The 27,966-nt window shown below is 42.8% G+C and overlaps 1 protein-coding gene across 2 annotated transcripts; it reads right to left on the reverse strand.

The window, feature by feature from the left end:
• Positions 1-2,290: 2,290 nt before the first annotated feature.
• MGST2 (microsomal glutathione S-transferase 2) lies at positions 2,291-27,966 on the reverse strand. 2 transcript variants are annotated; one of them, XM_045552253.1, is made up of 5 exons: positions 27,652-27,958; positions 23,153-23,252; positions 8,513-8,583; positions 3,013-3,094; positions 2,291-2,534 (listed from the first exon to the last, which is right to left on the reverse strand). In XM_045552253.1, exons 1-5 carry the CDS (start codon positions 27,707-27,709, stop codon positions 2,402-2,404), a joined length of 444 nt encoding a protein of 147 aa, XP_045408209.1. In that variant the 5' UTR covers positions 27,710-27,958; the 3' UTR covers positions 2,291-2,401. The 2 variants fall into 2 exon arrangements, with proteins under 2 accessions (XP_045408209.1, XP_045408210.1); XM_045552254.1 differs by lacking the exons at positions 2,291-2,534; positions 8,513-8,583 and having other exon boundaries at positions 3,019-3,094; positions 27,652-27,966.

The raw sequence follows: 27,966 nt of genomic DNA on the forward strand, positions 1-27,966 counted from the left end.
AGATCCATCGATACCCCTGGATCCCAAATCAAACCTACAGTGCTCAACACAAATCTTCAGAGCTACCAAGAACCTGACTTTAGGTTTTAACTTTTCTTTGAATTTTTAAACTTTTTATTATGAACATTTTCAAATGGCCGGGAAAGTAGAAAGAATAGTGCAGTGAATTCCTATTTATCATCCAGATTTAATCATTGTTAACACTTTGCCATAAATGTTTCAATATATTTCTTGCAGAACCATTTCAAAGTAAGTTATGCATCCTACCACTTCACCCCTCCAAGCCACGGCACGCAGCTCCAAATCAGGGCATTCTCTTCCTTAGCCACAATATCATTATCACACACCTAACACAATTGACATGAATTCCCTAATATCATCTAATTCTTGTTCTATATTCAAAGCATCCCAATTATCTCCCAGATGTCTTCCAAAGATGTTTTTTTCTAACCAGGATTAGATGAAGGATCTCACATTGCCGTTTGGTTTCTATGCCTCTTAAGATTCTCAATGTAGAAAAATTCTTCTCCATCCCTTTTATCGTGACATTGACTTTCTGAGGCAATGAATCTAACTTCTAAAAATGAAACTGGTCAATTTACTAATACAAAAAATGTATAGATAACTGTCAAACTGATCAGAAACTCACATCTCTCTGTCCAACATGTTTGCTCCCTGTAGCCAAATCTAATAGGAATTCAAATAATCAAAAGGTTGCCTGGTGACAATGGAATTAGAACAAAGGAAATAAAATCTAGGGTTCTAATGTTTCAAGTTACAAAGCTTTCACAGCCTGCTACACCCACTGCTCTTTCCACATGTTGTTTAACCAAACCGGGTGGGCTATGTGTGTGGTTTTCACACTGCAGAATCAATTTAAGCACAAAATGGAAATGTTTAAAAATCTTCAAGTGTAAGATTTGGAAAGCTTTTCTCCACTTCCAAATGACATGAGTATGCAATAATTATGCTTAAGGGTCAAAAATTTGCACTCTCCCTTCATTATCTTTAATGTATAAAACAATTAAAATGCCATCATACAAGTCACCATCATAACTGGTCAGAACACTAAGTAAAAAGACCATATAATCATAGCATTTCAGAGTGGGTATTAGCCCCATTTACCTATGAATAAACTGAGGCAGAGCACTACGAAGTGTTGGGGTAGCACAGCCAGCAAGTGATAAGACAGGATAGATCATCTCACCTGGAGTCTTCATGTCTTTGCTCCCAGACTTCTTATCGATGAGGTGCCTTGTCCAAAGTCAAACAGCCAACAAATGGGAGAACGTGAGCTGGCATCCAGATGTCCCCGTTCCCAGGCCAGTGTACTTTGGGGCATTTAATACTGTTCTGCTATTTGGGATGCAGGAGGTCGTGTCTTCTCCCCTACTATTCTGGAAACACTAGTGTTTTAATGTCTTTATTTATTTTTCTATTACTCGTAGCCTTTGTAACTACAAAAAACAAACGTCCCATTAAACAGCTCTTGACGATGCCCACACCAGATTCAAGGCTGCCCAATTTTCTTTGGAAAAATTGACGGAGGGCTCTTTTCCTGATGTTTAAATGTGTTATATATGCTCATCATTAATCCCATTTTCCTAAGGTCTTTGAAGGCTGAGAGGTGGAATCACGTTCATTTTACAGATGAAGGAGACGAAGAAGGGTCCTCGTGGTCGTGCCAGACAGTGACTGCATGTGGAAGCCACAGCAGCCGCCGGGCTGTGCTGCACGTGCTGCGTCACCCCGCACTGCGGGTGCTGCAGGGTGTGCAGTGGAGCCCAGCCCGGGTCCCACTGCCACGAGCGGGACCCTCCTCCCTCTGCCCAGGGGAGAATATTCCCTTAGCACTGGTCCCCGGGTGGTTCCTTGAAATGATACATTTTTTTTTCCTTTTCCTTTTTTTTTTCTTTGTAAAGTACATTGTCACAGCCAGATTCATGTCGTGCTATTAGTTGATGGCTCCCTTCTCTGGCTACTCTGAGTGTTTACCTGACCTCCCCCACAGGCAGCCATCTGTTGCTTTCCTGCCGGCAACGAAGGGGCCTGGGCTGCCCTGGCAGCACCTGTCTGGAACTTTCCATGGAGAGAGAAGTAGGCTCAGAGGCAGGGCACGCTGGGGGCCCACAGGAGGCCCAGCACACACATCAGGCTGGTCATGGCTTCAGCAGCACGTACTTCTAAAACCAGGGCTCAACACGGATATACCCACCCCAAGCAAATTTCAGTTCTTCAATAGAAAACATATTCTCTGAAGGGTGTTTTTCTACAAAACCATTTCAAGAAAAACAGAATAAAGACTTTCATTTATTTATTTATTTATTTAACTAATGACACCACATTACCTTCAGGGTGTAAACAGCTTCTGCAAGCATTAACGTAAAGGGAAGAGAAAAAGTTAGAAGTTCCGCCTCAGTTTCTTGGCAATGTTGAGGTCTAGATATTCATCCAGAAAGCTGTTTGCAATTCCCAGGGCGCCTAGGACAGTCAACAAGGTCAAAATCCCCAGACTCAGTCGGAAACCAGTGATCCTGCGGGTGGGCACCAGGGAGAGAAGTGACACATTGGGCTGTGGTGAGGAAGCTGGGAGTCCTGACACAGGCTGCTCATTGCTCATAGTACCCAGAACTTCCATGTTTTTGCCATTTGAAAATTTTGGTTCATCATATAAAAGGAAGGGGTTGCCTGGCCACGGAGGTGTGTGGGCTTCCTTGAACACTGATAGGATTAGCAAGGCTGGGCAGGATATTTCCTTGGTAACCTTTTGTAGACAATGCAGAAGTTTTGCAAGGATTTAGAGAGCCCACACTCAGTGTGCACTTTTATACCTGCGTTTTCCCATCTCACGCCTACTTGTGTGCGGCCTGGCAAGTCTTGGCCTCCGGCAGCATGGATCATTTTTGCCAGCACAACTCTCAGTGCGATTAGCTCTTCTCAGGAGCAGAAAGCTCACCCACACTTCAGCCTGCTACTTTTTGTGTAAGCACACAATTATTGGGTTCTCCTTACCTTTTATTAGCAGCTTCGGCATATGCCCAGAAGTACCGGTGACGGGCATATATGTACACCAGACCCAGACAGGTAGCAAAAACTATAGAGGGGGGAAAAAGAAAAGGCACAGAATACAATAAAGGTCTCTTAAGACGTGGTATGAAAACTGAGAAAATATTCGGAGAACGTATATCTAACAAAATACTTGTACCCAGAATATAGAGAGAACCCACATAGAAGGGCAAACAAATGTTCCAATAAGCACATGAAAAATATTTCAACATGATTCGACATCAGCAAACTGCCATTTAAAACCACAATGAGATGGCACCACTACATATCCACCAGAATGGATAAAATCTAAAAAGACCAACAACACAAAACATTGAGGGTGCAGAGCAACTGGACTCCTCATACGTCACTGGCGAGAATGCAAAATAGTATGGCCCCTGTGGGAAACGTTCTGGTACTTTCTTATAAAACTGAACAGACCATTTGACCCAGCAATTCCATTCTTCTGTATTTACCCAAGAGAAATGCAAGCACCTATCCATAAAAAGATTGGTACAAAAATGTTCATAGCAGCTTTATCCAGAACAGCCCCAAACTGGAAACAGCCCAACCAGAGAATGGACAACCAGGCTGTGGTAGAGTCTGTAACACTCTATTCAATGAAATGCTACTCAGCGATGAAAAGAAACATGTTTACAGCAACATGGTGAAATCTCAAAAAGATTTTTGGAGAGTGAATGAAGCATTACACAGGGATACCTACTACACGATTCCAATTACATGAAATTCTAGAATGGGCAAAGCTAAATGTTGGAAAAACCAGAAGTGTTTGCATCTGGGAGTGAGAATGGCGGCTGACTGGGAGGAACAGGAGGCACTTTCTGGGTGGTGCTCATGTTCTACATCTCAATAGGGACTGAGTCACGCAGGTGTGTACCTGTGTCAAAACTCTACGAACACTTAAGGTTTATGCATTTTACCGTATGTAAATTTTATCTCAAAAGAAAGAAATGTAAAATATAGTATGATGATGTTCCACCACCCTGTGCCATGAAAAATATCTTCCCTATGTTAGGGACTCTTTCTCTTCCTCAGCAGCTACGAAATGCCAGAGCCTTCTTCATCTTCTAAACGTTGGGAGTCTATGTGTGGGACTGTGATATGCTGGATAAAATTAAATTTATGATTTTATTTGATCACAAAGGTTTTGTTGGTTTTTTAGTTTCCATTATACACCAGGTATTACTGTATGGATTGGGGTTAGCGGTGGAAAAGACACAAGCTCCCTGACTTTATAGAGTTTATCAACAAAGGCAGAAAACAAACAAAAAGAGAAGAAAAGTCTAAACTTGAAAGTGCAATGAAGGAAATGAAGAGGGATGGAGAGATAGGAGCTGGAGGAGGCTGCCTTTGGAAGGGGTCGGGGAAGCCTGCAGAGGGGCTGCCGTCTGCCTTGGGGCCTGCAGGGTGGGAATGAGGGGGCCAAGCAAAGAGCTGGGGGCAGAGGGGCCGAAGGATCCTGAGTATTCTCTCCAGTCTGAGACTCTCTATCTAGTGAATCACTCCTGTAAAGCCAAAGAGAATGGTTCAGGGGCAGTTAATAGGCAACTCACTTTGAATGAGAAAGAATGAAAAGAAAATTTTAACAAGGTACCCAAGAAATCCTTCCCTGACAGGCAGCCGGCCTCATTCAGCCCATCACAGTGACACCGGAAGGGTCAATGGCAGAGACGGAGTCCTGTTATCAAAAGGCACTTTTCTGATTAGTTGTTAATGTGCTCTTACATGACAAGGAACAGCCGCTTTCGTTCATGCCCTTAAGGGACACAAGTATGAATTGGAATAAAGTTAAGAAGTCTTTCTTTAAAGGATATTTTATCTGAAATCCCTCAGTTGACAGTAAAAAAAAAAAAAAAAAATGACAGAAAAGAGAGTGATGGGGTTGCCTTTGAAAGCAGGTAGGATTTGGTTTATTTAAATCTTAGCAATCAAGTGCAGACCCAGATGAGGCGATGAAAATTACCAGAAAGCAAAGGGGACTGAATTTCTCCAACGAAGGTAGCAGGTGGTGATCAGACTCCTGTTAAATGGATAGGCAGAGTTTAGATAAAGCCCTGAGCTCACCAAGGATACGCTAGTCAAACACAAAGTGGATATTTGTAGTGTTGCTACACACAAACAGTAGCGCTATATCCTAGAGGACCCTTAAGAAAAGGTACATGGGTTGTTGGCACAAATATTTATAGACCCTGCTCTGTACTTGAAAGGGAAATGTTCCCTGCATTGGTAAATGTCGAGTTAGACAAATTACTTAACCTCTCTCTACCCCAGTTTCCACACCTGTAAAGTAGGAATTAAACTCTACCTCATATGAAGGTTTTAAATCCTATAAATCAATACATGAGACAATATGTATATAAAACTTAAAACAGTACCTGGCACATAATAAGGGCTCAGTAAATATTAGCTATAATCATTTAGGTGAATTGTTAATTCTGTGTTCTGTTCCTTCAGGTAAATTAGAATTACAGTTGACACTTGAACAACACAGGTTTGAACAGCATGAGTCCACTTATACCAGGATTTTTTTCCAATAAATATACTGCAAAATTTTTTTTGAAACAATTTGACAACACTCACAAATGAACCACATGGCCTAGAAATATTGAAAAAAAATTAAGAAAAAGGTATGTCATGAATACATAAAATATATGTAGATACTTGTGTATTTTATCATTTACTACCATAAAATATACATAAATCTTATAAAAAGTTAAAATTTATCAAAATTTACACACACACTTACAGACCAGACATGGCACCATTCATAGTTGAGAGAAATGCAAACAAATGTAAAGATGTAGTATTAAATCCTAACTGCATAAAATTAACTGTGGTTCATATTATAGTACTGTAATAATTTCATTGCCACCTCTTGTTGCTGTTGCTGTGAGTTCAAGTGTTGCAAGTATCTACTTTAAACATCATCATCTTTGTATGACCAGTTCATTCGCCGGTAAATTGCATATCTCTCTAAAAGTGATCTCTCATAGTTCTCACCTGTTTTTCATCAGGATTAGTGCAATACCATAAACCCTGACTAACACCATCAGTCCCATACACAGTGCCACTAGTGATTTCGGAAGTGCTCCCAAGAAGTAGAGAAAAGTCACGACATTACAAGAAAAAGTTGAATTGCTGGATATATATCATAAATTGAGGTCAGCAGCTGTGGTTGTCTGCCATTTCAAGATAAGTGAATTTAGTGTAAGTACCATTGTAAGAAAAGAAAAGGAAATGTGTAAAGCTGTCACTGCAGCTATATCAGCAGGCCCAAAAACCCTGCTCTTTGTTGTGAAATACCTTTTTATCTATCGAAAATGCAGCTTTTATGTGGGTGCAGGATTGCTATAAGAAAGGCATACCCATAGACTCTAATGAGTCAAGAAAAAGCAAAGTTAATTATATGACAACTTAAGGCAAAATAAAGGTGAAAGATCTAAAGCTGGAGAATTTAATGCCTGCCAAGGATGGTTTGATAATTTTAAAAAGCGGGTTGGCTTTGAAAATGTGAAGATAACAGGAGAAGCAGCTATCTTGACACGTGGTCTTCTGCTGACCAAGAAGCAACAGACAAGTTCCTAGAGGCCATTAGGAAAATCATTGAGGAGAATGGATATCTGCCCGAGTAGGTTTTTAATGCAAATAAAAGTAACTTATTCAGGAAAAAAAAATACCACAAAGAATATTTATTAGGAAGGAAGAGAAGTGAGCACCAAGATTTAAAGCAGGAAGAGATAGGCTAACTCTGCTATTTTGTGCAAATGCAGTCAGGGTTATGTCAGGACTGTCCTTATCTATAAAGCTGCTGACCCCCAAGACTTGAAGGGAAAAGACAAACACCTGCTGCCAGTTTTTTTGGTTTTACAACAAGAAAGCCTGGACAATGAGAAGCTTTTTCTGGGTTGGATCCATCGGTGCTTTGCCCCTGAAGTCAGAAGTCCCTTGCCAATGAAGGACTACCTTTTAAAGTTCTTTTGATATTGGACAATGCCCTTGGCCACGTGGAGCCATGACTTCAACACTGAAGGCATCAAAGTGGTCTACTTGTCCCCAAACAGCGTGTCTCTAATTCAGCCTCTAGATCAGGGACTCATATGACCTTTAAGGCTCATTACACATGGTAGCCTATGGAAAGGATTGTCAACACTATGGAAGAGAACCCACATAGAGAGAACATCATGAAAGTCTGGAAGGATTATATCGTTGAAGATGCCATTGTTGTTCTAGGAAAAGCTGTGAAAGCCATCAAGCCTGAAACAATAAATTCGTGCTGGAGAAAACTGCGTCCAGATGTTGTGTGTGACTTCACAGGATGTATGACAGATCCAACCAAGGAAATCAGGAAAGAGATTGTGGGTATGGAAAAAAAGGTGTGGAGTGAGGGGTTTCAAGATATGGATCTTGGAGAAATTCAAGAGCTAACAGACACCAGCCTAGAGGAATCAACAGAAGATGACCTAATGGAGCTGAGTGCTTCCGAACCAGTGCCTGATGACGAGGAAGAAGATGGAGAAGACGCAGTGCCAGAAACAAACTGACATTAGACAATCCGGCAGAAGGGTTTCGATTATTCCAAACTACTTTTGATTTCTTTTACAACCTGGACTTTTCTATGATATCAGCACTGAAACTAAAGCAAATGGTGGAAGAAGGACTGGTACTGTATGGAAACATTTTTAGAGAAATGAAAAACCAAAAGTCAGAGGGAAATTATAATGTGATGTATTTCCACAAAGTTCCACCTAGTGTGCCTGCCTCTCCTGCCTCCCCTTCTACCTCCTCCACCTCTTCTGCCTCTGCCACCGCTGAGACAGTAAGACCAGCCCCTCTTCTTCCTCCTCCCCACAACCTGCTCAATGTGAAGATGAGGAGGATGGAGATCTTTATGATAATCCACTTCCACTTAATGAATAGGAAATATATTTTCTCTTCCTTATCATTGTCTTAATAACATTTTCTTTTCTCTAGTTTACTTTATTGTAAGAATACAGTATTTGATACATGTAACATACACAATATGTTAGTCAACTGTTTATGTTATGCTAAGGTTTCCAATCAGCAGTAGACCATTACCAGTTAAGTCTGGGGGGAGTTAAAAGTTATCATGAGGAGTTCTGACTGCCTGAGGGGTTGTCTCCCCTAACCCCTGCATTATTCACAGGTCAACTGTAGATTATATTCGGAGACAAGGCTCATGTCATTTTGTTCCTTGAGTGCCCTGCATATAGTTGGTTCCAAGTTTTTAAGAAAATTATTAAACTGAATTAGAATGAAGCCAAAGTTAGCAGGTCTGCAACACAGCACTTTTTGATGTACACAGACATTGCTTATCTTGTTTAAAATGGTTTCCAAGATTAGTACCTGCATGGTTGTATATCTGCTCCTTAATAGCTTAAAGCACCGTAGTCACATTAGAACAGAGTTGACTGTATTTTAAAATTACCTTGGTTAAAATACCATCCAGCCATCCACAATGTGATCAGGAATATGGGATAAAACTCCACACAGTTTTGTCTGCAGGAAAAAATAAGGACATGGGTTATTTTTACGAGAAAACTGTACATTAAAGGATTGGTTTTTCATCTGGAGGTAAATATACAGTCTATTCAAACAAAAATAATATAAAACTTACATAACAAGCTTAAATGATCCTTACATTTAAAATGAGTGGGACTCAAACATTGTTTAAACCTCAAAGCAGGGCCAGGAGTCATTCTACTACCTGTAAGTTGCCAGTAGTGGAAGTGAGTTGTACCCCTGTTCCAAAAGACAGGCCTAAACAACTCCTCTGTATCTTATCTAAAGAACTTCAGATATTACTCAATTCATATTAAACAGATTTCTTCTAAAAAAATTCCCTCTCATCCATTGCCTTCTACTTGAGTTACTTAGAACATTAAAAAATGGTCAGCTGAGTGGTGGCTGGCACCTGTAATCCCAGCACTTTGGCAGGCTGAGGCAGGAGGATCTCTTGAGGCCAGGAGTTTGAGACCAACCTGGACAATATAGTAAGACCCTGTCTCTAAAAAAAATTTTTTTTAATTAGCTGGGTAGGCTGGCTCGTCTGAGTCCTACCTACTCAGGAGTTGGAGGTAGGAGGGGATTCAAGGTTACAGTGAGCTCTGACTGTGCCAGTGCACTCCAGCCTGGGTGACAGATCAAGATCCCAGCTCTAAAGAAATTAAAATAATTTTTAAAAAATCATCTTTAGATAATTTCCCTAAAACCACCTGAAGTAAATGAATGAAAATATTTCATTCCCATTTTATGGAGGAAGAAACTGAGGCCAAAAAGCCCAGGCTGACTGATGTGTTGCAGAGAATTAAAGGTAGACAGTATCTATCTTCAGATTCCAAAGCCCTGCCCTAATGTTAAACCAAATTGCCTCTATTTATAAAAGACTTGGACAGAAAATCTGATACTATTTTAAGCAAAAGGGACTAGTTCTCTAGGAACTATAATTAATTCATCTGCACCTAGCAAAGAGAAAAAAAGATGAATTATATTCATCCTCTTTCCTGAGCTACACCCCCAGGTGATCTTGGGTAGGTTGACTGAACTCGTGCTGACAATACCTCCACCAGGAAGAACTTGAATGTAATTTGTAACAGGGTCTTGAGTAGATCCTGGTGGAAGAGTCATAACCTGTAAGATTAGAAATGATCCCACATCCTTCCTAAAATAAACCTTAAAGCTTCAATACTTAATTAAGATTATGAAGCAATTGACCCAGAAACAGTTGATGCTGGTTATGAAGACCTGGGTCTTTTGGCCCAAGTCGCCATGAGTGATTTTTTTTTTCTTAATGAAGAAAAGAAAGCATGATTGCAAAGCGTAACTATTCCGCAAGAAACTGTGGATAGGTCAGCTCAACCTTATTAGCTTACTAGCTTATACTTTGTCTCTATATGGGACAAAGCTCCCCAATAATAACTCAACTATCTCTTAAGGCTGGTTAAGAAAAATGCATAATTAACAAACTCAACGTTCATATAAAGACCATGGCAGGTATCGAGTACTGAAGCGCAAGTGGAAAATTTTAACCCCACCAGCAAAGACAATAGTGAGTCACCCCCACAGAAATTCAAGGGCCAGGAGAGTGACCATCCATCCCCTGGAAAGTGAGCAATGGATAACGTGAACGCAAAAATGTGTTTCTTCTTCCTTTTCTGACTGTTGTCATTAAGGCCTAACAGGCCACTTAACGACCCAAGGCACGTCTTGTCTAGAGCCTGACACTGACGCTCTCACAAACCACAGCCACAGCTTTCTAGAACTCAAAAGAAGTAACCAGGGTTTTTCTTTCTGCTGCTTCCCATCCTGGGCATGATTTTGCTTCTGATGGTTGTCTTTTAATTAATGTCTTTTTAAATTTGTAAGCGGCTATGATAGGTTAAGTGAAAAGAGGCTTTATGAGTTTGTATGGTCAGAATTATCCCAGCTATGTAAAAAATAAACAGTTTCCCAACATTTCCTTTTCCTTGGCTCAGTACATAGAACGGTTTTCCATGACGTCAGAGAGAATAGCAGCGCACTAGTCTTTCCACGCTCGTCAGAATTATATATGATCCTTTTTGGAAACCACACAATTGTCCCTTTGTTTATTTAGTTTTGTAATACGCCTTAAATTATTCTAAATGTTAGGACTGGTTAAGTTTTTGAACAACATATTTTAATTCAAAGTTAGCTGTGATGAGACTTTATTAAAGCACCTTCAAAAGTAGCCCACTTAATCCTTCATAAAAGTCTGCTTATTTAGGACTTTTTCTTTTCTATTATTTTTTTTTTGAGACAAAGTCTCTCTGTGTCCCCCTGGCTAGAGTGCAGTGGTGTCAGCCTAGCTCACAGCAACCTCAAACTCCCGGGTTCAAGCAATCCTCCTGCCTCAGCCTCCCAAGTAGCTGGGACTACAGGGGCATTCCACGATGTCTGGCTAATTTTTTCTATTTTTAGTAGAGACAGGGTTTCACTTTTGCTCAGGCTGATCTCAAACTCATGACCTCAAGCGATCCTCCCACCTCGGCCTCCCAGAGTGCTAGGATTAGAGATGTGAGCCACTTGCCCGGCCTTATTTAGGGCTTTTTCTTTACAGTGAGCTAGTGGCCTTGGCGTGGCATTTGGGGGCGGAGGTAATATTGTATAAAAGAATCATAGCCAAGTCCAAACTGCACCACAGAGGGCAGAAGTCTCTGGGTGTCTGTCCACATAAGTTGATATGCAGGTGTGCTTTTGCATCTCTTATTTGAAAGAGGAAGAAGGCTCTGAGCTAGGAGAAAGGAAAGGAAAACGAAGGAAATGTTTGGGCCTTTCTCCCTGCCCAAGCTGGGGAACTAGCTTAACAGCTTAATGGAAACCAGACCAGAAGCTGATGGATCGTCTTCAAGAAGAACTTGGTGAGGCCCCGGGCACAGGCCGCAAATGACAGAGAGAGAGCTGGGGAGAGCCACACCCCTCGCCTCCCTCTGCCGTGGACCCAGAGCAGCTCCTAGCAGTTGAACCTGGGGAGGGTTCCATGCTCACAGGGGACTCTGGAGCAGGGCAGTGGCACAGCCCCCCCCTTAAACTGTTTGCCAGCAGGGGCTGTGTCCCTGGGTACCTCCCCTGGACTCCCAGAAGTGGCCAGGAAGATGGGGAAGGAGGTGCTGGGAACCTGGGTGGGCAGCAGACAGTTAGAAGCCACCGAGATTTAGGCAAGGATGTGATTGTAACAGCATTTGTGCTCCTAGGATGGCAATGCCTGGAGTATTAGGGCAGTTTAGCACCTTATCTCTGTACCTTCCTCTCCAAGAAAGGGGTCCCTTTGTCCCCTACAAGTAGCTAGTCACTGCTGGGCTCACCCTGACCTCATGCCCATGCTGTGCTCATTGTACTTTCATCCTGACCCGCCTCAAGCCTTAGTCCCTGTGAAATGAGGCTTTGCCTGTCTCTTGCTGTCATCTTCCAGAGATTGCAAATAACCCTCTGGCTGCCAGTCTTCCCTGCTGCCTCCCTGGTGAGAACACCAGGTGCTGCTTGGCCTTGAAATACCTGGAATTCCGTTCTAGCTGCTCATTGTCACCTCCTCCACCCCCTACCACATGCCCTCATCCTTCTGCCCGGCACTGCTTCTGGGCCCCTCCAGTCCCCCACACCACAGTGAGGTGGTCCGTGCCTGGCTGGGTCCCCCAATAACTCATTCTCGGTAAGCCGTCAGCGGACACGTTTAACTCAAGGGGAGCAAACTCTGAAAATTACCTCTTGACAGTCCTGTCAGTGGCTAATTACAGTTTCATTGACACGAAAGCCAACACGAAAATAATTGAAGTGAAAATAATAATTCATGAAACAACATGAAATATGGCCTTTTTAGTCATGGAGGCAGGTACATCCTATCGCCTTATCACAGGGGACACTCAGGAAAATGTCCCCCATGGGACAGCAAACATGCCGCAGCCGTGTGTGATTTCCTCCAGTGTGGAACAGAGGGTAGAGCTGACTGTGACCATGAATGGGCTGTCCCCTCTCCTGCATGTCCACAGGAGGGACGATGGGTCACGTCTACTTGTTCCCTGGTTAGAGCCTCCTTTGCACAATAGTCCTGTGCTCTTTCGATACTGAAGCTTCTCATGAAAAGATTAGGGAGAAGCTTATCCTTTGTTATAAGCAGATGTCACCATGGGCCTCAAACTCTACACAGGAGATGGTGACAGAAAAGGCTTTGACAGAAGGACAGTAGGGGCCCAGCCATCCCTGAGCTGAGGAGGTTTCCAGAACTTGGGACTTCCCATTTTAAAATCAGGACAGTCCCATGTAAACTGTCCTGGTTTGTCTGGGATTGGGGGACTTGGGGGGACATGGAGCTTTAAGTGCTAAAACTGGGAAAGTCCCAGAAAAACTGGGGAATTGGCCACTGTAAGGGACAGTCTGGTAGAGACTGTGGAGATTAAGCAGTTAAAGCTGCTGAAACTCCTCACTGTCCATCCCAGTACCAAGGAGCCTGGGCCCTGTGGGCTCACGACACACGGCCACTGCAGATCCCCCCTGGTCCTGGTGGCTGGTGGCAGTGAGGACGGTCTCAACTGAGTTCCAGTGGGGCCTTGTCTTGGTCATTAATGCTACAAAGTTCATACCACTGCGTGGGAGGGATCAATCTGTGGTCTGGCAGCTCCCAATCTGGCAGTGCCTTCAACTCCAGTCTCCAAACGTCTCTGACTGCATAGCCCTCACCATTGCACAGCCCCGTGCGAATATGTACGCGTCTACTGCAGCAGAGGTGGCGAGGCAGAGCTGACAATGACAGTGGAAGCTGTTTGCAATGCAGGATTTGGGTGGAGCCACTTCTTGCTAAAGAAAAGTGAGTAACACATGTCACTTGTGGGCCAAATGGTAAGTAGCTGGTGTGCCAAGTTCCCTTTCCACCCCGGCTGGTTAAAAGGAGAGACTCTGAGGAGCTGGGTGGGACAGAGCCAGAAGCTGGGAGGAGCCTGTACCTTGGGGGTCACGTGGGAGCCACCTGCCCAGGACCACCCTGCAGGACGGGCGTGGGTGGGTGAGACACAAACTTCCACTGTGTTAAACAACTGCGAGTTCGGGTTTTATCTATTAGCACCATATCATGCTTTGGATAGGGTTTGTTTGTCCCCACCAAAACTCATGTTGAAATGTGATCCCCAGTGTGGCGGTGCTGGAGGTGCGGCCTGGCGGGAGGTGTTTGTGTCAAGGGGGCAGATCCTCCTAGGTGGCTTGGTGCCCTTCCCACCGGAGCGAGTTCTCGCTCTCCCAAGATTGGACTGGTTAGGGGTAGGGGATGGAGTAATTCCTGCAAGAGTGGGCTGTCATAACGCCAGGACACTCTTCAGGTTTGGTCCCCTTCCGCACGTGCCCACTTCACCTTTGACCTTTTCCATGTTGTGACACAGCACAAAAGCCCTCACCAGAAGCTGAGCAGGTGCTGGCACGGAGCTTCCGGTACAGCCTGCAGAACCGTAAGATAAACAAACTTCTTTTCTTTATAAATTACCCAGGCTCAGGTGTTCCTTTGTAGCAACACAAAACAGACTAAGACACAACGGTAATATATTGGCCTGGAAAGGGACATCATATACATTATAAAACACCCAAAATAAAAATTAAAGGATTGAATTTTCACAGTTGGATTACTTAGTATATCCCTTCAGCATGGGGAGCTGCTGACCTGGGAGCCCTCTGACCTGAAACATTTCTGAATATTTCTTCTATTTGATAGATTCCTAATGAACACACAACATGAAACTTTGCTTGCAACAACCTTGTTCAGAAAATCTGAAACATTCTCCAAAGGGAAAACTTGATGAGCTGTAGAGTATCTCTAATGCCATTCTCACAGTCTATCTTTTTAAAAATAAAAACAGACAAGGGAACTCAAAGGAGGGTTTTTTTAGGAGGTTTTTCTCTTTCAAGTTTTTTGTTCGCTTCTTTTTCTTTCTCCTCTTGTTTAGGTGGCTCCTTCTGAAGCAGTGGGCTGCACACTGCCGTGAGCCGCTGGCACCATGAGGGGGTGACCCAGCCCCGGGCTGTTGACTTTGGACCCTGGGCAGTGTCTGGGGTTATTACACTAACTCGGGGTCAGAGCAACAGGTTAATAGGCTCAGAAAGGCTTGGGGATGAAAGGTTGCTGGAGTTAATCTTTTCAGAAAGACTCGTAACTGTTGAAATTGTTCCTTGCCAAGTAACTGGGGAGTGGGGACACAATAGGCAGGTTGCAGCTGGTAGCAGGAGGGCATGAGTCGAACCAGCCCCCTCCAGCGGCACTGCTGATGAGGAGCAGGATGAGCAGGCACCGGAGTGGGACTTGCTGTTCCTCCAAAGTCCAGCTGCCTCTTGTCCCCTCACCACCTGGGGAATCACCCAGCTCCTGTGACAGATGGTTTGGTGTTTGTAGAGGATGCTCAAGTTTGAAGAGTTCATCACTGAGATTCATTTGTCATCTTGGAGATCCCTAGCCCCTTTATAGGCCGGGCGTGGTGGCTCACGCCTGTAATCCTAGCACTCTGCAAGGCCGAGACGGGTGGATCACTCAAGATCAGGAGTTCGAGACCAGCCTGAGCAAGAGCGAGACCCCCTCTCTACTAAAAATAGAAAGAAATTATCTAGCCAACTAAAAATATATATAGAAAAAATTAGCCGGGCATGGTGGTGCATGCCTGTAGTCCCAGCTACTCAGGAGGCTGAGGCAGGAGGATTGCTTGAGCCCAGGAGTTTGAGGTTGCTGTGAGCTAGGCTGACACCACGGCACTCTAGCCCGGGCAACAAAGCGAGACTCTGTCTCAAAAAAAAAAAAAAAAAAAAACTGTTTGACCCTAGCCCCTTTATAATAATGCAGTGGATAAGGGCATCTGGTGCTTTCAGCCAATGGCCAAGACGGTTATACAGGGTCCCCCTGGTTACGGATAAGATACATTCCCGAGAAGGTCTTCAGGTCGGATTTGTATGTAACTTGGATCCCTGATGAACGGCACATATACAATAATAATAACACTCACAACAATACTAGAATGGCTCATATATGGTAATAATAATACAGTATAATGCTGTAATAATAATAATCACACCCCTGTACTAAGTTATAGAAACTATTGTGCGCTTTCTTTTAATTCAAACAAACAGAACATAAAGACAAACTCATACAAAAAGGTTAGATAGGAGAAATTTCAAAAAAAAGAATATTAAAGGTTAACACTCACCTAATGTTGCATCAACACTAGGCTAATAGGAAAATTACACTTGTTTTGATCTTCTAACTGAATCAATAATAACCTTTCCATTTCAATAATTAACCCACGACGACGATGCTTAGGAATAATTGATGCTTTCATTGGAGCACTGCCTTTCACATGTTCCATTTTTCTCACTTTATCCTTCATAATTGTTCCGATAGTCGAGCGACTGAGGCCTAATGCTTTCCCAATGGATGATGGCACCTGGCTTTTCTCCGAACACTTGATTATTTCTCCTTTCATTTCCACTGTAATCACCTTTCTATTCACTGCAGGCTCACCTGGACTTGCAGTGGATTTTCGCTTTGGAGGCATGGTCATAAGCATGAACACAGACTCACAAAATCAAATTAAAAAGTTAAGACAAAAGTGATGCCATGCATAAGCGACCACATAAACAATGAGACTAGCCACTAGCATAAAGATGCTATGCCACCAATCTGCTTACGACATGTGGGTGTGTTTACATGCACAGAAGAAACTAGTTCCCGATTTATTAATTTAACTAATTATAAATTATCCTTATGGGGAGATTTCGGAGCCCGTTCATGCTGAGTACAGAACACCGTAAGTTGGGTCGTCCATAACCCAGGGACTGTCTGTACTTGTAAGAAATATAGGGTTGTGTTTACTGTCTTTCTTCTTTCTTTTTTTTTTTTTTTTTTTCACTTTTTTGCACTTACTACAAAAGTGAGTGGGCCACAGTACTGTAATCCTAGAGTTGCAAAATATTTTAAAAATCACTATCTTTGTGAATTTTCCTTTTTCTCCATAGTTTTAAAGACATGCATTAAGGTCACTAGTTTTACTTTCTAAATTTCAGGATCAGAATTCAAAATGACTTTAAAAAGTTAATGAAATGGGAAAATACTAAACTGCAATAGAGAAGAGGCTAATATTTCTAAAGAATACCAAGATTCATGATGATTGGGTTTACTTGTGCCTTCTGGCAGGTTAATTTTGGAACAGGAACTGAATAATCTGGCATTAAGCAAATAGGGGTATATTCACAAGAACTAAGCAATTCTTCTTCTAAGAATTGCTTCTTATAGCAATTCTCTCTTATCATTGATGAAACCATTGTTGGTATACTGTATATAATTATAGATGCCGGGTTTAGGAGTAATACTAAAAATTTTAGTCTAAAAAGAACAAGCAAAAATTCCAAATGCTTGAAAAAAGAGCTGAAGAGTGAGTGCTCCCCAGCCTCCAAACACGGAAGATAGAAGCTGCTTCACAGTGGCCCCGAAGAACGTGAAAAGCAGCAAAGTCAACAGCTGTTCTCTTCCAGTGAAGACAGAATCAGAGGAAATGTATTTAAATTGCAAGAAGATCAATTTGTTACTTGGATCTACTTTTTAGATTTTAGAAAAGCCTTTAATCTAAAGGGATCAAGGTGCTCAAATTAGACAAGATGGAATTTTCTAAGTTTAGCAAAAGCATAAAGGAATGGCCCTCGGTGAAATTATAGTCACCATTTTCACAATTTAAAAAAAAAAATGTATTCTGGCAAAGGACTGAAAAACTGTAGACACAGTCATCCGTAAGGCCTCTCCCTGTGGGAATGGAAGAGGAATTTGAACGGGGATTATTGAGAAGGAGCCCTGGGTGCGTAACTCAGGAAGGCTGCACTTTGTAACAGTCAGCTCTGCTGAGATGACCTTCAAACAAGAAACAGCAGAACTTGAAGTGATGACGAGACATCAGGCTCCACATAAAGATAGAATTAGTCATAATTTTGGGCTTCTTGGCCATGCTGAGGGCAAAAGCAGCAGGAGGAAAGGGTAGGGGAAAAGGCCACATCTCTGTGATAGCGTGGGGACCCTGCAGCCTTAGGGCCACAGGTGGCCTTCTGGATGCTTGAGTGCAGCCTTTTGACTGAATCTAAATTTTACAGAACAAATCCTTCTATTAAAGAGATTTTTTTCTGTGACGTTTAGGTTCGGTTGAGGGGCCCAATTTGGGGATCTGGGGGCCACATGTGGCCTTGAGGCTGCAGGTTCCCCACTCCTACCAGGTGGAGGGGACTCATGCTTTGGTCCAGAAGAGTCGGAAAAGAAAGTGCATCCCTTCTCCAGGGGAGAGGGGAGCTACCCTTGAAGAGAAGAATAGATAGCCAAGCAGGTTTTGGAAAGAACTGCCCCAGGGAATTTTGCCCTAACTACTTCAGATAAAATCTAAATGGTTTCACTAGTGATGAATCTAATCTGGTTTGGCCAGATTTATCCTAAACGTTAGAATCTAAGGCAAGAACTGGGCTAGTGCAGGGGAATCTCCAAGAAGAAATTCAGAGAAGGGAGTAGGGCCATCCCCATTCACCCTTCAAAGAGAAACCAGGGGAAAAACTACTGTGCCTCCAAGTTATTTCATGGCTCCAAATCCCCCCTGATTCTCGGTCATTATAGTCTATTCTGCTATGATTAATACACAAAGCAAAACTTTTCTAACAAGGAAATCGAGTGTACATACCACACTTACTTTAAATAGCAATTTAAGAGAAATATTTGGAAACAGTGTCCAGCTTTATTCCTAGGACAAGAGGGGTCCACATATGGAAGAGGAGGGAGAGAACAATAACTTCAAAGAAAATCAAATTTGTGGCAATTATGAGAATGAAAATAAAACTGAGAAGTGGCCCAGGAATTTAGCCTGCCGGACACGCAGCACTCCCCTAAAAGCTCTCAGATCATGAAAGACAAAGTGGGAAGATCTGGAATTTCCTCCTGTGATGATTTTTATAAATAGTGTGGTATCTCTCAACTTCAAGCATTCATCTATCACTGTCACAATGTTAGCTGCCCCCCATGTACCACTTACTATTTTTCTATAAATCAACTTTTTTTAAACTTAAATTAGGAAAAAAGAAATTTTATATCATTGCCACAGTGAAGAAAGAGTATCACTTTCTAAATAGGGGATAAGTATAAAAATAAATCCAAGGAAAACAAAAAGCTACTAAATTCTAGTTAGATGCTATCGATGACTGAAGGCTCCGAGCGTGAGACCCTTTCTCTGTTGATTGGGACAAGGGGTGCTCATGGGGTGTCAAGAACATATTACGAGGACTTCTTCCTGCTAAACATGATTGAACCCACGTTTATTTCTTCTCACTCCTGGTGCCTCACTAAAATGCTAGTAAAGGAATAAAATATTGATAGATTCAAGTCCTCAAAGCAAAGAGAAAGGGAACAGACACGAGTGAAAGAGCAACATTTGCAAACTTCTGCAGGAAGGACAGCACACGGAGGAACAGTAGCTGAGTTCGCAAAGTGCAGAGACAGAAGCTTAAGTGCCAGAAGAAGAAAGAATCAACAAAGGCTGAGACCATCCCTACCCCAGAACTGCGAGAGGCACAGGAATTGGGGACACCAGGTACTCTAGAGCCCAAAGGCTTGAGCAGAAGATTGGCTGAAATAATGCATGAGGAAGACTTAGCGGCCTTCCACCTCCACCTTCCACTTCCAGCCTCACCTCTACTCCTCGTCTCAGAAGATGGGAGGTTTAGTGTCTGGAGAAATTGAACCAGAGAATCTCTGAGGGACCCCAGGAACCATGGAGGGTGGGGCAAAGCTGTCACTGAAAACAGTGAGAATCTGCACACTGCACCGCAGGAAAACCTTCCTTCTTTTACCTACCGCACTCCCAAAAGTCAGGCCTCTTATACCTAACCCCACCTCTCTCTCCCCGACCCCGAAGAAGGTTTAAAGAGTTTTCTCTAGAGAGAAGGGGCATGAACTCCTTCTGCAAGAAGATGACCTACATCTGCCAAGGAAAGCTCCCTCCTGACCAATCATGGACCACTGAGTAAGCCCCAGCCATGCACCTGGAGCTTCCAGTTCACTCTCTGTTGGCTCTTTCTCAAATTTGCACAGCCAGTCAAGAACCACCTGAGGTTTGAGTAAAGCCTTTAAGATTTCATTTGCTCAGATCTCTTTGCTGGACCCTGGTCATTGTCTTGACCTCCTGATACCAGAGAGCTCCAGGTTCAGTGCTTGGTCCTCTTTTCTTCCTTAGCTACACCCACTCCCGTAATGATTTCATCCGGTCCCATGGCTTTAAATCATCTTCGTGTGCCAGTCACTCCTGAATTTATATTTCTAGCCCGGATCTCTCTCCTAAAATGCAGATTTGTATATTCTTCTTGTATACCTCTTCTTGGAGGTATAAACACCAATGTATTCGTCAGTTCATGATGCAATCATAAACAATCCGAATAGCTTAGTAGATCATAAAGCTTAAGGCCTCTCCTTAACTGTAGCATAAGTCACATCTCAGACACATGTCAAAATGGAACCTCCTGATTTTCCCCCCAAAACTGCTCCTTCTGCAGCCTTTTCCATCTCAGTTAATCACAACTCCATCCTTTGGGATACTCAGGCCAAAAATCCAAGAATCATTCTTGATGCTTCTCGCACTCTACATTTATCATGTCAGGAGATTCTATCGGCTCCACCTTCAGAATATGTCCAGAATCGGACCATGGCCCATCAACTCCACTGCTATCTCCCTGGCTCCAGCCACTGTCATCTCACCTGGCTTGTTGCAGTAGCCTCCTAACAAAATTTCCTCCTCTACCAACACCTCCTATTCTCAGTAAAGCAGAGAGTTAGCCTTTTAAAATATAAGATCATGTTACTCCTTTGCCTAAAACCCTAAAAATAATGACTTTCCATTTCACTTAGAGAAAAAGTTAAAGTCCCTAGAGTGGCCTTTAATGCCCTACATGGCTCAGCTGTCCATTACCTCTGACCTGACCTCTTCCCACCCCTGCTGGCCTCAACCTCTTTGCTAACCCAGCAGGCACGTTCCCACTGAGGGCCTTTGCCCTGATATTCCCTCCGCCCCAAGAACTTTTTCTCTACATGTTCACATGGCCAAGACCCTCACTTCCTTCCAGTCTTTGCTCAAGTGCCACTTTCTTTTGGAGCCCACCCCAACTACCCTATTTGACATCATGACCCACCCCAACTTACCCCAGCTACCCACCCAAGGCCCTCGTACAATGCCCTCCTTTTCCTTTTCTTTTTTTTCTTAGCAATTATTACCTTCTAACGTATTACTTTCTAATAATACTATCTGGTTATTATTTATTTTCTCTCTTCTTCCCTCTCAGGTAACTCCAAGAGGGTAAAGATTTTTGTCTGATTTGTTCACGGATAAAAGCCAAGCTCTTTTAACAATGCCCAGTATAGAGAGGTGCTCAGTAAATATTTAATAGCTGAATAATAGATACAAATGAAATATAAAAGCCAAAATAGACAAATAAGAAGAAACTGAGCTGATACAGCAAATCTTTTAAAATTACGTTAAAATCGTCACTATCAGAGAATATATTGCATCCATGAAACAAAAAAGTGATGATTTAATAATAGCAGCAGCAACAACAAATAAAAAACAATCAGAAGAAAAATAAGTTCTTAGAAATTAAAATTATGATATCTGAATATTTTTTAAATCAATAAAAAGTGAGAAATTCCTTAAAAACAAAAATCTAAAATATGAAAACCTGAGGATAAAAGAAAAGTAGAGGTTCAGTCCAAGAGGTCAACACACAACTAATATGTTTTAAGAATGAAAGAATAGGCCGGGTGCGGTGGCTCACGCCTGTAATCCTAGCACTCTGGGAGGCCCAGGCAGGTGGATCCTTTGTGCTCAGGAGTTCGAGACCAGCCTGAGCAAGAGCGAGACCCCATCTCTACTAAAAATAGAAAGAAATTATCTAGGCAACTAAAAATATATAGAAAAAATTAGCCGGGCATGGTGGCGCATGCCTGTAGTCCCAGCTACTCAGGAGGCTGAGGCAGGAGGATCGCTTGAGCCCAGGAGTTTGAGGTTGCTGTGAGCTAGGCTGATGCCACGGCACTCTAGCCCGGGCAACAGAGCGAGACTCTGTCTCAAAAATAAATAAATAAATAAATAAATAAATAAATAGCAGTGAAACCACAGTGTTCAGAAATATGGAAGTAAACCCCCAATGTGGTAGTCGAAAGGGATGCCATCAGTTATCTCTGGGGATAGATGGGGGTGAGGGGAGGTAGGGACAAGGAAGAGTTATTTGTTGCCATTATAAGGCTTGTAATCCCACTTTATTTTCAGATCATGTAAATATATTCCTCTGATAAAAATAAATATTAATTTTGAGGTATAAGACATACTGGCACCAAACCAATACTTTCCACTTGACATAACCATAAAGATTCAAAGACAATCGAAATGGGAATGATGTCTCATCATGTGGTTCATGTTATTTAAAATCAACTCCACGCACACCTCTTAAAAGTACCCCCTGTACTACCAGTGGTACTTACCCAACACTTTCAAGCCTAGGGAATACTCTGTAAAATCCTCCTTGGGGCAAGTGGATCATCAAGAGACCAATGTCATCTCAATGATCATGACCTGCCCAAATTGATTCAAGACTGACTAGTCCAATAATTATTAAAGAATGTGAGTGCCATAATTTAAAATTTTTCCACAAGAAAAACATCAGTCCCAGATTATTTTAAGGCAAGTTCTACACAATTCTGAAGGAACACATTCTTCTAACCTTATTAAAATTCTCTGAGGAAATAGAACAGGATGGTTCCTCCAACTCATTTGCGACTAGTACAATGTTGATATCGAAATGCAAGAAGAACCATACAACAAAGGAAAGGTACTGGCCAAGCTCACTCATAGACATAAATGAAAAATCCCAAAATATGAACGAAAGAACCCAGCAATGTATCAATGGTGATGCACGCAATGTTTTTTAAAGCACTTAGTTTTGGTGGATGAAATATAAAGGTAGCCCTAGCATCTTGCAGCAGGCAAATTCATGGTGTTTATGGTGGAACATTCTGTGTGGGTCTGAAAAAGCAAGGAGCACATGATGATCAAAAACACTGTGAATCCATGTGACCTGACAAGCTTTCTCAGTCTTACAGGTGTCTGATTTGATGAAATGGTTCATGGAGGAATGGACAGAGGATGATACTGACCCACCTCTGTTTCGAAGTAGAGAGGAAGAAATCAAGATAGAATATTCTAGCATTACTTATCTAACTTGAGACTATTGCACTCTCACGGGGCTGGAGGGGGCCTCTTGGACCAATCTATCATGAGAGACATTGCAGTCCCTCCTAAGATCTCAGCCTTTTCTGTAAATACACCCTGCTGAATTCATAATAGAGGTGGGTAGAGACTCTATGCACTGGATCCTTCAAGCTTCATGGACTATGAGAAAGGTCTTGGCTGTGAAGAGTGCATGTTGCAAATGAATGTAGGGTATTCTCCATAATTCTTCCCCCTAGTCAGGAATTGGGAATCTATGGCATAGATCCCTGAAGGGTAGGAGAAGCAGTACTTACTGTGCACGAAATATTCTCTCAAACTCTGGTGACCCAGTGACTGCTGGAGGCGTAACTTTGTATTTTAATCTTGCCTTTCCGACATGCAAAGCAAAATAACCTGCAAGTAAAGGGGAATGTTGTGTTAAAGATGTGGCACATCATCAGTCAATAGTAAGATGCAAATTTAAACCACAATTAGATACCACTACATACTTATTAGAATATCTCAAATTAAAATGACAGATCATACCAATTAATATAGACAGTCAGGCAAGGAAGTAAGAGCAACTGGAACTCTCATACACTGCTGGCGAGAATGTAAAATGGTACAACCATTTTGAAAATAGTTGGGAAGGGATTTTTAAGTTAGACATACATCAACCATATAACTCAGTCGTTCTACTCATAGGTATTTACCCACAAGAAATGAAAACATAAGTTCAAACAAAGACTTGTACACAAATGTTCACAGCAGCTTTAATTGTAATAGCCCAAAATTAGGAACAACTTTGTGATGTGTCAACATGGCTAGGCTACAGTGCCCAGTCATTTGGTCAAATACCAGCCCAGATGTTGTTGGGATGTGATTAACATTTAAATCAGTAGACTTTGAGTAAAGCAGATCACCCTCCATGTGTGGGTGGGCCTCATCCAATCAGGTGAAGGCCTTGAGGGGTAAGACTGAGGTCTGCTGAAGAGGGAGGAATTCTGCCCCTGGGCCTGCAACATCAACTCTTGCCAGAATTTCCAGCCTGCCAACCTGTCCCGCGGATTTCAGGCTTACCAGCCTCCATGATCACATTGGCAATTCCTTAAAATAAATCTGTGTGCGTGCGTGTGTGTGTGTGTGTGTGTGTGTGTGTGTGTGTGTGTGTGTGTTGTGTGTGTGTCTGTGTCTGAGTGTGTGCATTGACTCAGTTTCTCTGGGGACCCCTGACTCATATGAATGTCCATCAACAAGTGAGTGGGTAAACAAATTGTAATATATCCATATAATGGGATACTACTCAACAGTAAAAGAGGAAGGAAACTATTGATACACAAAACATGAATGATTCTCAAAATAATTATGCTGAATGAAAGCAAGTATTAAAAAGTACTACTGTATAATTTCATTTATATAAAATTCTCATAAATGCAAATCAATTTATAGTGACATAAAGCAGACCAGGGGTTGCCTGGAGATGAGAAGGAGGGCTGGATTTGGGCACAAGAAAACTTTGCAGGATGATGGCTCCCAGCCTGACTCAGTTTCCCTGTTATAAAGCGATCTGAATTTTTTCTCTTTCATTTGCTGTCCAGAAGTTGCATTAGTTTATCAACACTGATGGCCAGGATAGCCTTCTCTGATGATTAGTTCTGTGGACTTCTCCCACTGTGAGACCCACACTTCCTCCTCTGGCAGTTTCTGAACCTTCAATAGTTCTTGCCTCTGTCCTTATATTCCTCTTTTCACCCCAAATCAACTTGTAGGGTCTATTATTTCCCTTCGGATTATTTCTTGCAGTGTCATTTTCTTACCAGTACTCTCCAACACCACTCCCCTGTCTCCCATATTTTAGTACATCAATACCCATTTCCTACTCACTCATGTTTTAAAAATGGCTTCCTTTTAAAATTCCACACTAAGTTTGTAGCCTCCATCTCTCTGTGTGCTAGAGTATTAGGGGCAATGTGTTTCCTACCAAAACAGGATACTACTTGCCCTCTGACAAGGAGTCAGTCAATATTGATCCTGGCTTAGCAAGGGCTCTCAAAGCAGACCGTTTCCCTTCCACTAATCCCCTTCTGCTCCAAATAAGCTGTTGTTTAGGATTTAAAATGTGTAGCTGAATATCTAAAGTGTATAAGTGCTTACAGTAGGAGTCCTTCTCATTCTAACTGCAGCCTGAGAGAGCAGAGTGAGGACAAGGACACCGGGAGGGGAACCGACTGTTTTCAGCCCTGGGCCCCATCCTTCTAGGGTGGCATAAACCTGGAGAGGCCAGTGGCTCACGGGCCCAGCTGGAGCCAAGAAAGGGGATGTATCTGTTGAAGGGGAAATTGGGACTTGACCGTTCTGGACCCTGCCATTACCATCGCTTCCAACTTGCTTCCCAGCCTTGGAGAAAACATTTGGCAAGTCTGGTTTCCACGTACGAAATGGAAACAATGAAAGATGTGTGCCCCTAGATTTATCAATTGGCAATGACACAGGAGCATAGAGCTTCAAAATGAAGCTGTGAATAAGTAAGAGCTTTGAAAGTGCTGTCTTTCTCTAGGCTAATGGCACCTGGTAGGCATTTGTCTGTGACACTGGCATACACAAGGAAGGAGCTTCAGCAAACAGCAGACGTGCTTTATACCCCCAGCCATGCAACCCAGCCTCAAGAAGGAAAACTCAGCTGGGCTCAGCACCAGCCCCAAGGGGTAGAAGCCCCCTTCTGTTCTCTTGAAACCACCCTCTATAAAATTAGTAAAGGGCCACAAGGTGGGAACTGTGGTAGGGAAATGTGTATATAACCAGTCATTGTTCCCTAGCTTGCTTTACTGTAATTGCTTACGACTCATATAGCTGGTCATAAAGATTCTTAAGCTTTCTTCGCTGCTCCCACAGATCACATCACCCTTGTGAAACCTAAGGCTAGCTTTTGAGATATCTTCCAGGCCCTGCATTCTGGTAGAATGTCTGACCCACGCAGTCCAGTCCCGTGGCCCATACCAAGGAACTGGCTCAACTGATCTTGCGACCTGGGAACTGACTTGGCACAAGAAGACAATTTCTGCTTCCTGACACTACGAGTTCCAGCCAGTCAGCAGACCCAGTTCCCTAGCCCTTTGCCTGCCAAACTGTCCTTAAAAACCCTTTCTCCCAAATCCTCCAGGAGACAGATTTGAGAACTTCCTCCCCTCTCCTCCATTAGCACTGGTGATATTAAACTTTCTCTGATACAGGAAGTGTCCCACACAGGGAGGAAACAGGAAGTGTCCCAAACAGGGGGGAAACAGGAAGTGTGCCTGCCTTAGGGGAGAAACAGGATGTTTGAATACCTATGCCATCAAGTTGCTTTGGTTAATGATTCTCTCTGGCTTAGGTATTCCCTCTTTTAACCATTCATCATATTATGTTGATGCTTACTGTTCTGGTTCTGTATACCCTGTCTTTTCAGTAAGCACTCAATAATTCAGATTAGTAATAATTTGGGCTGGTGGTGAATTCCTTTTTGTGTAATAAACTAAAAATTACAAAATGTTAAGTATGTTCTTCAAGCATGGAATATTAAATCTATAAAATTCCAAAAAAATAAATACAAAAATAAATGAACTTTCTCTGCTATCTCAGTGTATTGGCTTCCTCTTGCACTGCGGGCAATGATGTAACACTCTCAGGTAAGGGGCCTCAAAGAGACCATGACTATCATTGGGACAACATGATGAGGATGGAAAAGCTATTTCACCTCTTTTTCTGGAGAGCTTCAATTTTATTTCCCTTCTTATGAGTTGGTTAAAACCAACTGAGAATAATCTCCTTTTACTTTGCCTGTCTTTCCTCTTTTTTCTAGCTTTCTCCAGAAAAAAAAAGCATGTGTGTCTGAAGGTTAAAGATTTTCATACATTCACAAAACAGACCACTAGGCAAGACACCGCGTGTGCATGAAGGCCAGGACTTGAGCCTTAATTGTGGTGCCATCATGCTTCCGGCTGTTCGTGTTAACCTGAGCATTCTGCAGCTCGGCCCTCTTTCCTGGTATGTGCACACTTGGAAAAATAAAGAGACAGGCATACTTGGTAAGAAGTCTTGCTCACTTGCACTCAGACACTTTTCCCCATCTAACCCAGTAAGTAAGGTAATAAGAATTGGGCAAATGTGACTCCTGTAGAGAAAAAGCCCTCTATTTAACCAGGTAGTCGGGATATGGAATAATCCTAGTGGGAAGGTGTTTTAAAATGTAGAATTACTTAATCTAAAGCTCATATTTCTGAAGACTTTTTTTAAACCTGATAATCATACCAGCCATAGGCAGTTTATTTAACAAAGAACATGAAATAAAGATCAGGGCTCAAGAAATCACAACCAGGTTTAGAAGCAGGAACGACGTCACCTTTGGAACACTCCTAATGAATGTTTATACCCCTCTTGCCCCAGATTAGCACACTTCTAATGCTCGTTTGAACTGGGCTGTGAGTTTTGACCACAGTGAGTTTTGACCACAGAAGACGCAGAATCGCTGAGCTCTGAGGGCCCACAACATCCCTATTGAGAGAAATAATCTCTGGAATGTTCCCAATCTCTGCTTGTCCCCGGGAAGGAGGTTAAGCAGGCTGATGACCCTGAGCAGACTGCTCTGCAGAGGACCCAGGGCTACCAGCAAGAGCAAATGGGAAACAAGTCTAAACCCAAACACTGGACCCAGCTGGCTCTCTCTCCCTCCCTCCTCTCTCTCCCTCCCTCCTCTCTCTCTCTCCCCCCTCTCTCCCGCCCTCCCTCTCTCTCTCCCTCTCTCTCTCTCTTTCTCTCTCTCCCCCAAGCATCTTACTTTGCTGACAGGCAGAGAGAACAGAGACAGCAGCCAGCAGGATTGAATTCCCCGTCATCTTTCACAGGAACGTTCTGGTTCACGGAACTATTTGTAGAAAGCAGGGGAAGATAAGAAGCACTTTTGACTTTGCAAGGCTGACCTTCCTTATCAAGTAAACAAAGTTGGGGAAGAAAAAAAAAAAAGGCTGATTCAAGCAGCTGAGCGAGGCTGAGCGACCTTTGCTCTGGAACAGAAACCAAGAGGCCTGGCAGATCTGGGGCTGCCAGTCTCAGATCAGAGATAGAGATCATCTGGCCTGGGAGTTGCTTCCTG

This window comes from Lemur catta, chromosome 5 (assembly GCF_020740605.2).
Source record: "Lemur catta isolate mLemCat1 chromosome 5, mLemCat1.pri, whole genome shotgun sequence".
Lineage (NCBI taxonomy): Eukaryota > Metazoa > Chordata > Mammalia > Primates > Lemuridae > Lemur > Lemur catta.

What these genes read in the sequence shown, in the direction of transcription:
- MGST2 (XM_045552253.1), bottom strand. Translation starts at nt 27,709, where the DNA reads ATGACGGGGAATTCAATCCTGCTGGCTGCTGTCTCTGTTCTCTCTGCC. An exon ending in GAGAGAATATTTCGTGCACA is followed by an intron (nt 8,584 to 23,152) that starts GTAAGTACTGCT and finishes TTTTTCCTGCAG; the next exon opens with ACAAAACTGTGTGGAGTTTT. An exon ending in GCCGAAGCTGCTAATAAAAG is followed by an intron (nt 2,535 to 3,012) that starts GTAAGGAGAACC and finishes GCCCACCCGCAG; the next exon opens with GATCACTGGTTTCCGACTGA.